The sequence below is a fragment of the Rhinatrema bivittatum genome, chromosome 8 (genome assembly GCF_901001135.1).
Source record: "Rhinatrema bivittatum chromosome 8, aRhiBiv1.1, whole genome shotgun sequence".
Lineage (NCBI taxonomy): Eukaryota > Metazoa > Chordata > Amphibia > Gymnophiona > Rhinatrematidae > Rhinatrema > Rhinatrema bivittatum.
Window position 1 is genome coordinate 99,761,485 of NC_042622.1, and position 14,009 is coordinate 99,775,493.

The 14,009-nt window shown below is 44.8% G+C and overlaps 1 protein-coding gene across 4 annotated transcripts in view; it reads left to right on the forward strand.

Moving 5' to 3' along the window:
• CNTRL (centriolin) overlaps nt 1–14,009 on the forward strand; it is a 402,596-nt gene that overhangs the window by 370,996 nt on the left and 17,591 nt on the right. For all 4 annotated transcript variants that reach the window (XM_029610804.1, XM_029610805.1, XM_029610806.1 and 1 more), the window contains one exon: nt 7,946–8,060. In XM_029610804.1, coding sequence (XP_029466664.1) covers nt 7,946–8,023 — 78 coding nt within the window. In that variant the 3' untranslated portion in view covers nt 8,024–8,060. The remainder of the gene's footprint in view (nt 1–7,945; nt 8,061–14,009) is intronic.

The following is a 14,009-nucleotide window of genomic DNA, read 5'->3' on the forward strand; positions in this document are numbered from 1 at the left end:
CGTTTACTACGCCATCTCGACATAGGCATTTCTGTTAGCTCTTCTTGACATCTCGGCAGCATTTGATACTGTGAATCACTCCACTTTGCTAAGCCGTGTCTCAGACATCGGTATTTCAGGCTCCGTACACAGATGGTTTAATTCATTCCTAAGCAACAGAACCTACAAAGTCAAAATTAACAACAAAGAATCTTCCAGTATTAAATCTTCAATAGGAGTTTCTCAAGGATCCTCCTTATCCCCCACCCTATTTAACATCTACCTCCTCCCCCTCTGTCAACTGCTTACCAACCTAAGATTAACACATTATCTCTACGCAGACGATGTTCAGATCTTAATCCCCATAAGAGTCACTCTCAAAGATTCTCCTATACTGGGAAAAATGCCTTCAATCCATTAACCAACTCCTCAACAATCTGAATCTAGTCCTAAATAAGTCCAAGACCGAACTGCTCATCATTTCAACCGACCATCCCGACTCCTCGCTTCAGCCCCCTCATACAACCCTAATCTCTCATGCTAGAGACCTTGGAGTAATCCTTGACAATCGCTTAAATTTAAAGAAATCCATTAACAACACGACAAAGGACGGCTTCTACAAACTGCAAGTCCTAAAAAGGCTCAAACCCCTCCTGTTTTTCAATGACTTCCGGACAGTCCTCCAAACTACGCTCTTTGCCAAGATTGACTACTGCAACACACTCCTTCTGGGGCTTCCACTCTCCACCACAAAACCATTACAGATGCTCCAGAATGCAGCAGCTAGAGTCTTGTCTAATACAAACCTCAGAGATCACATCTCCCCCATCTTAAAGAACCTACATTGGCTGCCAATAAACTATAGAATCCTACACAAATCCCTCACCATAATCCACAGAACGATCCACAAACAACACCCGTTGGACCTCCAGTTCCCCCTCAAACTCCATTCCTCATCCAGACCCATCAGAGAATCATACAAAGGATCTCTCCATGTGCCTCCTAACAAAACTTCACGCCACACCGCAACTAAAGAACGAGCATTCTCGATAGCAGGACCCACTATCTGGAACAATTTACCGCCGGACCTCAGACAGGAACCCTGCCTACAAACATTTAGAAAAAAACTTAAAACTTGGCTATTTAGCCAAGCTTTCCCTTAATCTTTTCACTTGTGGAACTCTACATCTCAAGCCTACCTGACAACTTACATAGCGAAACCCTTTAATCACAAATGGTTATCCCTCTGTCCTTCTTATTCTTCTATTCCCAAGTTTGATCTCCTTGTTATATGTAACTTTTTTACTTCCTCTGATTATTTTACTGTTAAACAGTTTATAAGAATGTTTACCCCTGGTTCCATGTAAACCGATTTGATATGACACCCGTCATGAAGGTCAGTATATAAAAAGAATTAAATAAAATAAAATAAATACATAGGCAGAATGCTGCCCAGATATCTGGAAATGACACAAGAAGTACGAAAGACGGACCATCTGTTCGTCCTGCACAGCGGGAAAAAACAAGGGGAAGCGGCCTCTCGGCCCACCATCGCCTGCTGGATTAAAGAAGTTATCAGAGCAGCTTACGTAGAGGCCAGGAAGTCTCCGCCTCTACAAGTCAAGGCTCATTCTACCAGAGCACAAGCAGCATCTTGGGCAGAATCCAGGATGCTGTCGCCTGCAGAAATATGTAAAGCGGCGACGTGGTCCTCTCTCCATACCTTCTCCAGGTTCTACCGTCTGGATGTCCAGGCCAGGGAGGACACAGCATTTGCGAGGGCGGTCCTACATGGTCCTCAGGCAGCCTCCCGCCCAGGCTGGGAGTAAAGCTTTTGTACATCCCATTTGTTCTGAGTCCATCTGGCTACACGCCAGGAAATGTTGAGATTACTTACCTGATAATCTCCTTTTCCTTAGTGTAGACAGATGGACTCAGCATCCCGCCCAGCTGCCTGTGTACATGGGTTTCACCGATTCAAGGTAAGCCATGTCATCTGTTTCCATAAGAGCGTCCCCTTTGCCAGGTGTCGACGCCTTCCGGTTGGGAATGCTGGCGGTCTCCAGCTACTATCAATTGGTCAGGGGAATCCTGTTTCACTATTTCACTGAGCGTCAGTACACACATCCATAAACAGCTTTTGCAAGGAAGATTATTAAGTTGCTACGCTTCCTGTGCTGACGTCAGATCCGTCTCCAACTGCTAGCATGAGCATACTATACCCATTTGTTCTGAGTCCATCTGTCTACACTAAGGAAAAGGAGATTATCAGGTAAGTAATCTCAACATTTAAAGAGACCTCTCTCTCAGGTCAATACAGTAAAGTGCGGCCGCGGTTACCCTGCTCCTAACCCGCTTTCTACCCACTTTTCAGCTGCGTTAGTCCAACCCGCGATACACTATCCCCTTTAACCTACTCTTACCGCGTCCTTAAATTACCGGGTAACCCCTTCCTCCCGCGGCATGTATATTACATGTAAGCGATCGAATTAGCTATTCCCTCCCATACAGTAACGCGCGTCCCGACTATCGCTTTTTTACCCTGTCGTTTTGCCGCACGTTTAACCTGCTAACTTACCGCCTACCCTTACCCCTGCGTTAGAGGTAATGGTAGGCGGCAAACTTTCCCCCAGCTCCCGCTCACCTGCCCTGGCCGCGTCCATGGGTGCTGGTCTCCGGGGCAGCCCCAGTCCTCTCCCCTCCTCCCGAAGCAACGAAAGCGGGAAAAAGCGAAAAAAAAAAGTAGCAAGAGAGAGAGGGGAGAGAGGACGGGCAATCCTACACTCGAGATTGCCAGTCCTCCCTCCCCTCCTCCCGAAGCAAGGCGCGAAAAGCAGCCTTCCTTCAGGAGGAGGGGAGAGAGGACTGGCAGTGTAAAGCAATGAAGCGACTTAATTTTTTTGCAGCCCCCCTCCGGAGACGGACATCGGCGAAGACGACCGCGGCTCCCCTGCCTCCAGCTGCCCGTGAAGATGGACGCTTGCACGGGCGAAAGTGGCCCCTGTGCGTGCAATTGGGCCGCTCAAGGCGTGATGTCACGGCATGTGACGTCACATGCTTTTTGCGCCTTGCTTCGGGAGGAGGGGAGGGAGGACTGGCAATCCCGAGCGTAGGATTGCCCGTCCTCTCTCCCCTCTCTCTCTTGCTACTTTCTTTTTTTTTGCTTTTTCGCTTTTTTCCACTTTCGTTGCTTGCTTCGGGAGGAGGGGAGAGAGGACTGGCAATCCCGAGCATCGGAGAACCGTCCACTTCCTGCTACCTGTCATTTCAAAGGTCATTTGAAATGACATTTGAAATGACAGATACCAGCGTGTCCATGAAGCGTTAGGCCAGCGCACCCAGGATACTGTATAGCGCTCTATACAGTAAAATGGGTTGCGCGGGCCTAACGCTTCACAGATGCTTCTTAGACGCAGCTTGCATTTGTAAGCTATTTACATACAGTATCGAGCGGTAGATGAGCTGTGGACTGTGCGTGCGGCAACCGCGGGTGCGCCCGGCACTAACGCAGCTCTTCCTACCGCTCCTTACTGTATCGGCCCCATCTATTCTATCTTGAACGCTTTCAAGACTGCATCTGGCAGCAAAGGATATAGCTTGCTTAAGACTTTGACACCCTTGAGACCTATCTCAGGGGATTCCCACTCAGATAAAAGCATATCTTCCACTTCCAAATGCAGGGAAAATGTTTTAGAGGACTTAAAATGCCTGTGTGGGACCCTATTTTGCAGGGAGCATCTCATATCCTGAGGGAAGAGACCACCTGAGATATGAGGGGAAACAGTTTCATCCTTATAAAACAGAAGCATGAACATATCATCCTCAACCAATGAGGATGTTTCTCCCCTTCTGGGGTCCCACAACTGTCCATGTCCCCATCCTCCTCCTCAAACTCAGAAGCAGGGGATACCTTACAGGTACTCTCCCTACAGACAAACCTTCTGCTGAAGTGCCTATGTGAAAGTGCCCAGAGAGAAAGGCTCAAACCTGCTGAGAATGCAGCCTCTGACTTCACTAGGCCGTTGTACGGCACAGAAGGCCTGGTTCAGAAAGCACAAAAACTGGGAAAACAACCCTCAGGGACGGAGGGGATAGCTCCTGGGGCTGAATCTACAAAGGAATCCCCCATAGGCAACAAAACAGAAGGCCCCCACCACCAACTTTGGTCAGACATGGTCCCACGGCATGGCACAAATGAATGAGCTGCCTGAAGGAGGGAGAAGCAGAAATGTCGGCAATCTAAGTTTACACAGCTCAGAGCTGTGTTAGGCAGTTCCATTTGAAGCCACTGCTCCTCCAATTTATTTCCTTTACTGGCTCAACAGCCATGCAAGGAGAAAAAAGGAACATCCTCAAGAGCCAACAAGCTCTCACCTTTAGCTCTATCAAGCCCCCTCAAGGGCCAGCATAAGAACATGCCATACTGGGTCAGACCAAGGGACCATCAAGCCCAGCATCCTGTCTCCAACAGTGGCCAATCCAGGACATAAGAAACTGGCAAGTAACCAAAAACTATGTATATCCCATGTTACTGTTGCTAGTAATATCAGTGGCTATTTTCTAAGTCAATTAATAGCAGGCAATGGTCTTCTCCTCCAAGAACTTATCCAATCCTTTTTTAAACCCAGCTACATTAACTGCATTAACCACATCCCCTGGCAACAAATTCCAGAGTTTAATTGTGCGTTGAGTGAAAAAGAACTTTCTCCGATTAGTTTTAAATGTGCCACATGCTAACTTCATGGAGTGCCCCCTAGTCCTTCTATTATCCGAAAGAGTAAATAACCTATTCACATCTACCCGTTCTAGACCTCTCATGATTTTAAACACCTCTATCATATCCCCCCTCAGCCTTCTCTTCTCCAAGTTAAACAGTCCTAAACCCTTTAGTCTTTCCTCATAGGGGAGCTGTTCCATCCTTTTATCATTTTAGTCGCCCTTCTCTGTACCTTCTCCATTGCAACTATATCTTTTTTGAGATGCAGCGACCAGAATTGTACACAGTATTCAAGGTGCGGTCTCACCATGGAACGATACAGAGGCATTATGACATTTTCCGTTTTATTAACCATTCCCTTTCTAATAATTCCCAACATTCTGTTTGCTTTTTTGACTGCCACAGCACACTGAACCGATGATTTCAATGTGTTATCCACTATGATGCCTATATCTCTTTCTTGGGTGATTGCTCCTAATATGGAACCTAACATTGTGTAACTATAGCATGGGTTATTTTTCCCTATATGCATCGCCTTGCACTTAACCACATTAAATTTCATCTGCCATTTGGATGCCCAGTTTTCCAGTCTCACAAGGTCTTCCTGCAATTTATCACAATCTGCTTTGATTTAACTTCTCACTCGTCGTATTCCTTTCCAGATCATTTATAAATATATTGAAAAGCACAGGTCCTAATACAGATACCTGAGGCATTCCCCTCCACTGAGAAAATTGTCCATTTAATCCTACTCTCTGTTCCCTGTCTTTTAACCAGTTTGTAATCCATGAAAGGACATCGCCACCTATCCCATGACATTTTACTTTTCCTAGAAGCCTCTTATGAGGAACTTTGTCAGAAACCTTCTGAAAATATAAATACACTACATCTACCGGTTCACCTTTATCCACATGTTTATTAACTCCTTCAAAAAAGTGAAGCAGATTTGTGAGACAAGGCTTGCCCTGGGTAAAGCCATGCTGACTTTGTTCCATTAAACCATGTCTTCCTATATGCTCTGTGATTTTGATGTTTAGAACACTTTCCACTATTTTTCCTGCTATTGAAGTCAGGCTTACTGGTCTGTAGTTTCCCGGATCACCCCTGGAGCCCTTTTAAAATATTGGGGTTACATTAGCCACCCTCCAGTCTTCAGGTACAATGGATGATTTTAATGATAGGTTACAAATTTTTGCTAATATATCTGAAATTTCATTTTTTAGTTCCTTCAGAACCCTAGGATGTAAACCATCCGGTCCAAAGAGCTCTGATCCTGAAACAAAACCAGTAGTTTGGCATGCAGCTCACTCAAGGATACAGTGCTACCTAAAGAAACCAAGAAAAGCTGGACAAGCCAAAGCCCTGGGAGTTGCAGATCCTGCTGCACCATATCAGTATGTTCTGTCTGCTGAAGACAGAGAATACTGTTTTTTGCTTGGGCTGCAGCACAGTATCTAGTGATAATGTCATGGAAAAAGCTGTGTTCTCTGCTTCCATCTGCTGGAAGGGGGAAATAAACCCATGGGTCTGGACTGGTGTAGCAGGATAAGGAGAACTGAATTTGGGTGGGGCAATTGAACCACTGGAAACTTTTTTTTTTTTTTTTTTGTCACACAGGTTTAGAAAAAAAATTGTCCTATCTGGATTTAATTTTTCTATTCACCATTGATCATTTCCAAAACTGCGTTTTTCAGTGTGCCCAGTAAGGGATCTGCAAGAGGTATCATTTTTAATAAGATTTTTACATTTAGAATTAGTGCTGTGATCTCGATAAGGAAAGTTGTAATAGTAGCATCAAAAAGTCTAAGAGAATAACTTTCAATCAAATGTGCATGGCAGTATATACCGTACATGGCCGCGAGCAAATATAATGCAAGTATTTTATAACCCGTGCATATTTCATACACGTGTGTTATAAAATACATGTATCTCTAACCGCAACAGATGCGCATAGTTAGGTTTGCATGCAAGTACATGCAGTGCATTGAAACCACATATATCAATGCACTGAACGCATGTAATTTTAAAGATATACATGCATATATTTTATGTGCGAAAGTGAAGTAGGACTTATTGCATAAGTCAGCCAATTTTTAAACCATACATGCCTAAGTGAAAATAACCAGTTTACTAATTAGTCCATCAGTTTGCCCAGTACTTCTCCAAGTCATTAAGAGACCTTCCTGGTTCTTCAGCTTGAACTCCCCCCCCCCGTCCACCACACCTCCCACCCGGTCAGTACTACACAATAAACACATTTAATATCACGCCAGATAATTAGGTGTAAAACTATGCAAGTAAGTTGGCAAATATTAGCCCTGCCCCAGAATACCCTTAGTGTACCTCTTTTTTTTTTCATATGCGCAAAAGTGAAAAAATGCACATATTTTTTACTTTTATAAAATATAGATATGCAAGTAGAAGCTACTTATGGGTGTATATGCTCATTTTTATGTACATAAAATTTTGAAAATTCACCTCCAAGTCTATCCAATTTAGACTGTTCTATTTGTTTTAAATAAGTCAGAATTTTCTAGCATGGCTGCTGAGAAGAGATGACTAAGTCCTCTGAAGAACTGCTGACTCTACAAAAAAAATAATAATAATAATAATTTAGCTGCGCAACAACTTTGAGGATCTAGAGCAATTTGGAGTTGAACACTAAATGAGTAGACTGTCCCACTGCCACCATAATATCCCCAGTTCCTAACTAACCATTCTATCTGGTTTCTGAGACATCTTTTGGAAAAAAAAATGTTCTTCACACTGCAGATGGAATGAACCAGTTTCAGGTAGGTGTATTCTTACCTGGCATTTTTGTGCCTTTCGGACATGATTTTGAAAATAGATAGTGAGGAATTTTTAGATTAGGCCTTAGTAAAAAGGGAAGCAGCTCATTTTACCATAATTACCTTGAGTGACAACTTACTGAGTTCCCTGTATAGTAACTCCAGTCTGTCCATGGTGAATCAGTTCCTTGGGCCCCAGTAAACTTTTAAAACTTGGTGATAAGTGTGGGATATTACTGACCAATGTAAAAAAACTCAGGCACAAGAGCTGGTGGTGATGTTTTTCTAAGCCTTAAATTTCAGCAAGAGAATTGCAGCAGGGAGGAGCTGTTGCTCAGACTGGAATGGGAGCTTAATATAATACAACTTAATTTTCATTTGGCTTGTTCTACAGTGATGCATGTGTAAGTATTTGCTACATTTTTTAAACTTCAAGGCATTAACTTAATTCCTGTGTCAGACTTCTTTAGGAGGAGTTATCCACCCTCATAGGAAGCAGACCAACATGATTTCAGCACAATCTGAAAACTTCCATTGACTCAGTTTACAATGAATTCTTCCAACCAAGGATTTGGGTAAGACATCAGTCATAATTAGTATTTATGAATATTTATGGTTTGTTTTTTTTATGTAAACTGTTCAGACCTATTGTATAGATGTTATGGATCTCTGCAAGACAAAGCTGTTAGATCCATTAACATGACTCATAGGAAGTGTGTGTGGGATATAGAGATAAGAAACCAACCAGTGATTATTATTTACTATAACCTTGGTATATAAAAAAAGCCCAAAATTAGAAATTCTAGTAGGCCAACTCCACCAAACACATCTTTCCGTACCTAGCTACCAAAACGAACAGGAGTTGTGTCTCACCAAAGCCAGCTAATTCCGTGCTTTGGCCAGAAGCAAAGGAAAGAGGATGCCAAAGTCTGGTCTATAGTTAGTTGCTGTTGGTGCTGTACTATGTGGTGTTTTTTACACACACATTATTATAGCCTTTTGTTTCACAGGCTATGTTGTGTGACAGGCTGGAATTTTCCTGTCTTTCCAATTAGCAGTAGAGATTCTTTGATCCATACTTGGCTGAGTTTCAGTAACCGGTTCTCTCACAGGAAACAGGGGAGAGAGGTTTTTGTAGGCATATGTGGGAGGTGCTCTCTCTTGAGTATACACTCTCCTCAAGTTAGTCATGTAGCTTGTTAGCATGTTGGAGGAAGTATATCTTTGCAGATTAAATCTCCATATTTTATGCCATATGTCCTTGAAGCTGTTGGGCATAAAGTCTTTTTTCTGTAGGAAAGTGAAACTGTGTCATGATGTCATCCAGAAGTCTTTTCTGCATACTGGCACAAAGAAGGGAATAGGCCGACAATCCTTAACCTAACGGGCCAATACAGTAAGGTACGGTAGAAAGAGGTGATTTAGTGCCGGGCGCACCCGCGTTAGCCACATGCACAGTTCGGATCACATACCACTCGATACTGTATTTAAATGGCATGCAAATGCAAGCCGCAGCCAACGAGCATCCAAGAATCGCAATCCATTTTACTGTATAGGCGCTATACAGCGTCTATATAGTATCCTGGGTGCGCTGGTACCTGTCATTTCAAATGACATTTGAAATGACAGGTACCAGGAAGTGGATCCCAACTTTAAGCAAAAGAAAACCTAAGGCGAAGCAAGGCGCAGGGCGAAAAGCGATTCGACATGCTATTAAAGTATTGTAAATAAAGTGTAATAAAAGTTAACTAACTTTTTCTTACAGTCCTCTCTGCCCTCCTCCAGAGGCGCGCACCGCAGCTCCCCTGCCTCCCGGGGGCAGCCGGCGGCGAAAGCGGCTTCCAGCGGCCCCCGCCGGCGAAGATGGATGAATGTATGCCTGTAGTGCACGGGCGCTCAAGGCAGCAAAGGCGCATGAACGGGCGTGCGTGACGTCACGGCGTACGTTCATACGCTTTCGCTGGCTTCAGCGCCTGTCAATTTGGGCGCTCAAGCCAGCGAAGGTGTATGAACGTACGCCGTGACGTCACGCATGCCCGTTCATGCGCCTTCGCTGGCTTGAGCACCCAAATTGACGGGCGCCGAAGCCAGTGAAAGCGTATGAACGTACGCCGTGACATCACGCACACCCGTTCATGCGCCTTTGCTGCCTTGAGCGCCCGTGCACTACAGGCATACATTCATCCATCTTCGCCGGCGGGGGCCGCTGGAAGCCGCTTTCGCCGCCGGCTGCCCCCGGGAGGCAGGGGAGCAGCGGTGCGCGCCTCCGGAGGAGGGCAGAGAGGACTGTAAGAAAATGTAAGTTAACTTTTGTTACACTTTATTTACAATACTTTAATAGCATGTCGAGTCGCTTTTTGCCCTGCGCCTTACTTCGGGAGGAGGGGAGAGAGGACTGGGGCTGCCCCGGAGACCGGCGGCCAGGGCAGGTGAGCGGGGGCAGGGGGAAAGTTTGCTGCCTATCCTTACCCCTGCCTCTAACGCAGGGGTAAGGGTAGGCAGTAATTTAGCAGGTTAAAGACGTGGCTAAACTGCAAGTTAAAAAGGCAATAGTTGGGGCGCACGTTACTGAATGGGAGGGAATAGCTAATCGGATCGTTTACATACATATACATGCCGTGGGCGGAATGGGATACGCGTCGAGTAAAAGAAGCGGTAAGGATCGGTAAAAACAGATAGTGAATCGCGGGTTAGACTTACGCGGCCAAATTGTGAGTACACAGCAGATTAGAAACGGGGTAACTGCGGCCGCGCTTTACTGTATCGGCCTGTAACTAAGCCTCATGCTAATGTTCATGTCCACCCAGTGTTATGCTAACTCTAACACTCCCTCTCAAGGTGTCTAAGGGAATTGAAAGGATATGGCATGATCAAAGATACCTAATCAGTACATGATGTCATAAGCAAACATTGATAAGAGCAAATCATTCATAAAACAAACTCAGCTAGGGAAATTATATGACTTTCTTTAGCTGCTGTGAAAACAATTAGTATAATGTGTAATATAATATCAAAAACTATGAAATGTAAACAGTCATCAGAATTACTATTATATTAGGTGAGATTATCATAATTGAAGTGAAATGATTACAAAACTAGCTATATGTATTGATCAGAAGCTATAATGGATACTATAACTATAGAAGTCATAGTAAAAATAGTAAACACATCATAAGGGGCAAAAAAAGAAAACATAATTATGTTTAACTAAAGTATCCAGCCAAAGCATGAGAAACATGATAGCAAAAAGTAGATTTTATTTATTTTATTTATTTAAAGGCTTTTATATACCGGAGTTCATGCACTAGTGCATACCACTTCGGTTTACACGGAACAAGGAACAGAAAATTACATCAAACAGATTGAACAATTAAACAAATATACAATTACATCCAACAATTGGGTATAAATAACATGGCTAACTTAGTAGGAACTTAGAGTTAGAGGTGAAGGAGAGAAATAGTACCAAGTGGTAATAGAACAATGTTAATAGCTAAATAATAAATATAAATAGTAAATACAAGTTCTTATAATAAATACAGGTGTTTACAGATTACAGTCTTCAAGAAAAGTTTACGTCTACAGAATAGGGTTAAGTAAATAAGAACTGGCGGTTATTTCTATAGGAGTGAAGACTTCAAAAACTAAGGTTACATCTGGATTAAGAGGTATTGGTGTAGCATGTTCAAATATTTAATGATTTGGAATTGTGAGACCAAGGATAAAATTAGGAGTTGTTTGATATGATTATAAAAGCGAGAATGATTCAAGTTCTGGGATGTGGTTCTGAGCTAGACCTTTAAGTGTAGGCTTTTGAGTGTAGGCGAGTGATGGCGAGTGTAGGCGAGTGTAGGCGAGTGATGGCGAAAAGTTCTTAAGAAGGCCATTAGCAGAAGGAGACAATATTCTTTTTCAAAAGTCCCACCATGAGTGTCTCCCAAGCTCATTAATGGCTATAACTAATTGAAGTAATAGTTGAGTCTTTACATTGCTCCCTGGATCAAAGGATAAATACAAATACATTTCAATAAAGAAATGTTAAAGCCAAATGGCATGGATAAAAGTTTAGAAGTTGAGATGGAGATATTATATGATTCTCACAGGACAAACAGGATGGTTGTCCTCACAAATGGTGACATCGAGGATGGAGCCCAACAACGGAAAACTTCTGTCAAAGTTTCAGGAACTTTGACTGGCCCCTACTGGGCATGCCCAGCACGGCACTAACCCTGCAGCCAGCAGGGGTCTCCCTTCAGTCTTCTTTTTTCCGCATAGCAGTTGCCACGCGGTTAAGGAGCTCTTACCACATTCCTGACAGGAATCTCTTCAACTACTTTCTTGAAGAAAAAATTGCCCCTCAGGGATCTCCCTTCTTCAATTTTTCCTCCGCGGTACTTCGGTAAGTTTTTGCCGTTGTTTTTGTCGACTACCGTCGAGTTTGACCCTCAAGGCCTGTTGGCAGTCGACCGTCCCACGGCTAAATGTTTGGCCTATGGCCATGGCGTCAGGGTTCCGTCGGTGCCCGGACTGTACGCGTACTATGTCCATCACAGACCCACCCAGAGTCTGTGTTTTGTGTTAGGGAATGAGCATGATGTCTTAACTTGCACCAAATGTGCCCTAATGACACCAAAAGGTTGCAAGGCCAGAATGGAGAAGATGGGACTCCTTTTCCATGCTCACACTCAGACGCCATCGATTGCATCAACGTCATCGGAACCGGCACCGTCGAAGTCTCATCGTCATCGACAGCCTCCCGGTGACCGTCCACCATCGACGTCTTCACGGCCATCGACTCCTGTCCCTTCCCCCGAAGATCGAGGGGATCGGAAAGAGAAACATCGCCATCGACGTCATAAGTCTTGGACTGTCGAGGAATCGAAGTCATCGACCTCAGTACTGTCCGAGCTGCCTTCAAAGAAGTCTCGACCAGAAGTGGCACCATCCACTCCTGTCTCGCAGACACCGAGGCAACCCTCACCCCTCCGGGGTTTGGGAGCCGCGATTCCACCGGTGACGGTGGTCCCTCCGGCTCAGCCTCCGCCTCCCTCTCCCGTAGAGCCGGGTCTTGTTACCCCAGGTCTCCGGGCAGAAATGGACCGGCTGGTCCAGGAGGCCATCGACAAGGCGATGCTCCGGTTCCAGACCCCTCCGGCACCGACCCCGGCACCGAGAGTGGAACCGGCCACCGACCCGATTCCAGCAGCACTGGCACCGCTGCTTGCTCGGATGGAAGCGCTTACAAGGGCCCTTCCACCAATAATGCCAGGGTCACCAATCTCATCAGGTGGAGAAACACCGTTCCGGATTCCCCCTTCGGGGGTAGTTCCATCGGTGCCTTGTCGTCCCTCGCCACCGATACTCTCTTCGGGGGCGATACGCACATCAGCTCCACCGAAAATTTCGATGTCGGCACCGAATCCTTAGATGCCGGCGCCGAATCCTTCGATGCCGGCGCCGATTCCTTCGGTGCCAACACCGGTACCGATGCCGGCACCAATTCCATTGAGAACATTCTCGATGCCCCCAGTAATTCCTTCGAATTTCTCGGAGCCTCAACCGGGGCCTTCAGGTACACAGCCCCCTCATGGTCCTATAGGTCAGCATCCTGATCCTTATGACACCTGGGGTGATGATACCTCTACTGACACCGATGATTTGCCTTCACCACCCTCTCCTGTGGAAAGTAGAAAGCGTTCCCCTCCTGAGGACCTCTCTTTCATAAATTTTGTGAAGGAAATGTCAGAGTTGGTCCCTTTTCAGCTTCAATCTGAACAAGATGACAGGCACCAGATGATGGAGTTGCTCCAATTCTTGGATGCCCCCAAAGTCATCACCTCTCTTCCAATTCATCAGGTTTTTCTGGACCTTCTAAAAAAGAATTGGGAATCCCCTGGATCTGCTGCTCCAGTAAATAAAAAAGCTGACTCTACCTATCTCGTACAGTCAGCACCTGGCTTTCAGAAACCACAATTAGACCATCACTCTGTTGTGGTAGAATCAGCTCAAAAGAAAGCTAAACGAACAAAGCCACATTCTTCCATACCTCCTACTAAGGAAAATAAATTCCTAGATAGTATAGGTAGGAAAGTATACCAAGGAGCTATGCTGATTTCCAGAATAGCTTCTTATCAATTATATATGACCCAATACAATAGGGTCATCTTGAAACAAATGCAGGAGTACTCAGATGCCTTGCCAGAGCAGTTCCAGCCACAGCTTCAATCCCTACTAAACAAAGGGTTTGAAGCTGGGAAGCATGAAATAAGAACTGCTTATGACATCTTTGATACTTCCACTAGACTTTCTGCTACGGCCATCTCTGCCAGATGCTGGGCTTGGCTTAAGTCATCTGACCTTCGCCCGGAAGTTCAGGACAGGCTCTCTGATCTGCCCTGTCTAGGGGATAATTTATTTGGTGAGCAAATTCAGCAAATTGTTGCTGAACTAAAAGATCATCATGAGACACTTAACAGCTCTCATCTATTCCTTCTGACTTGCCTTCTAAACAACCATTTAAGAAG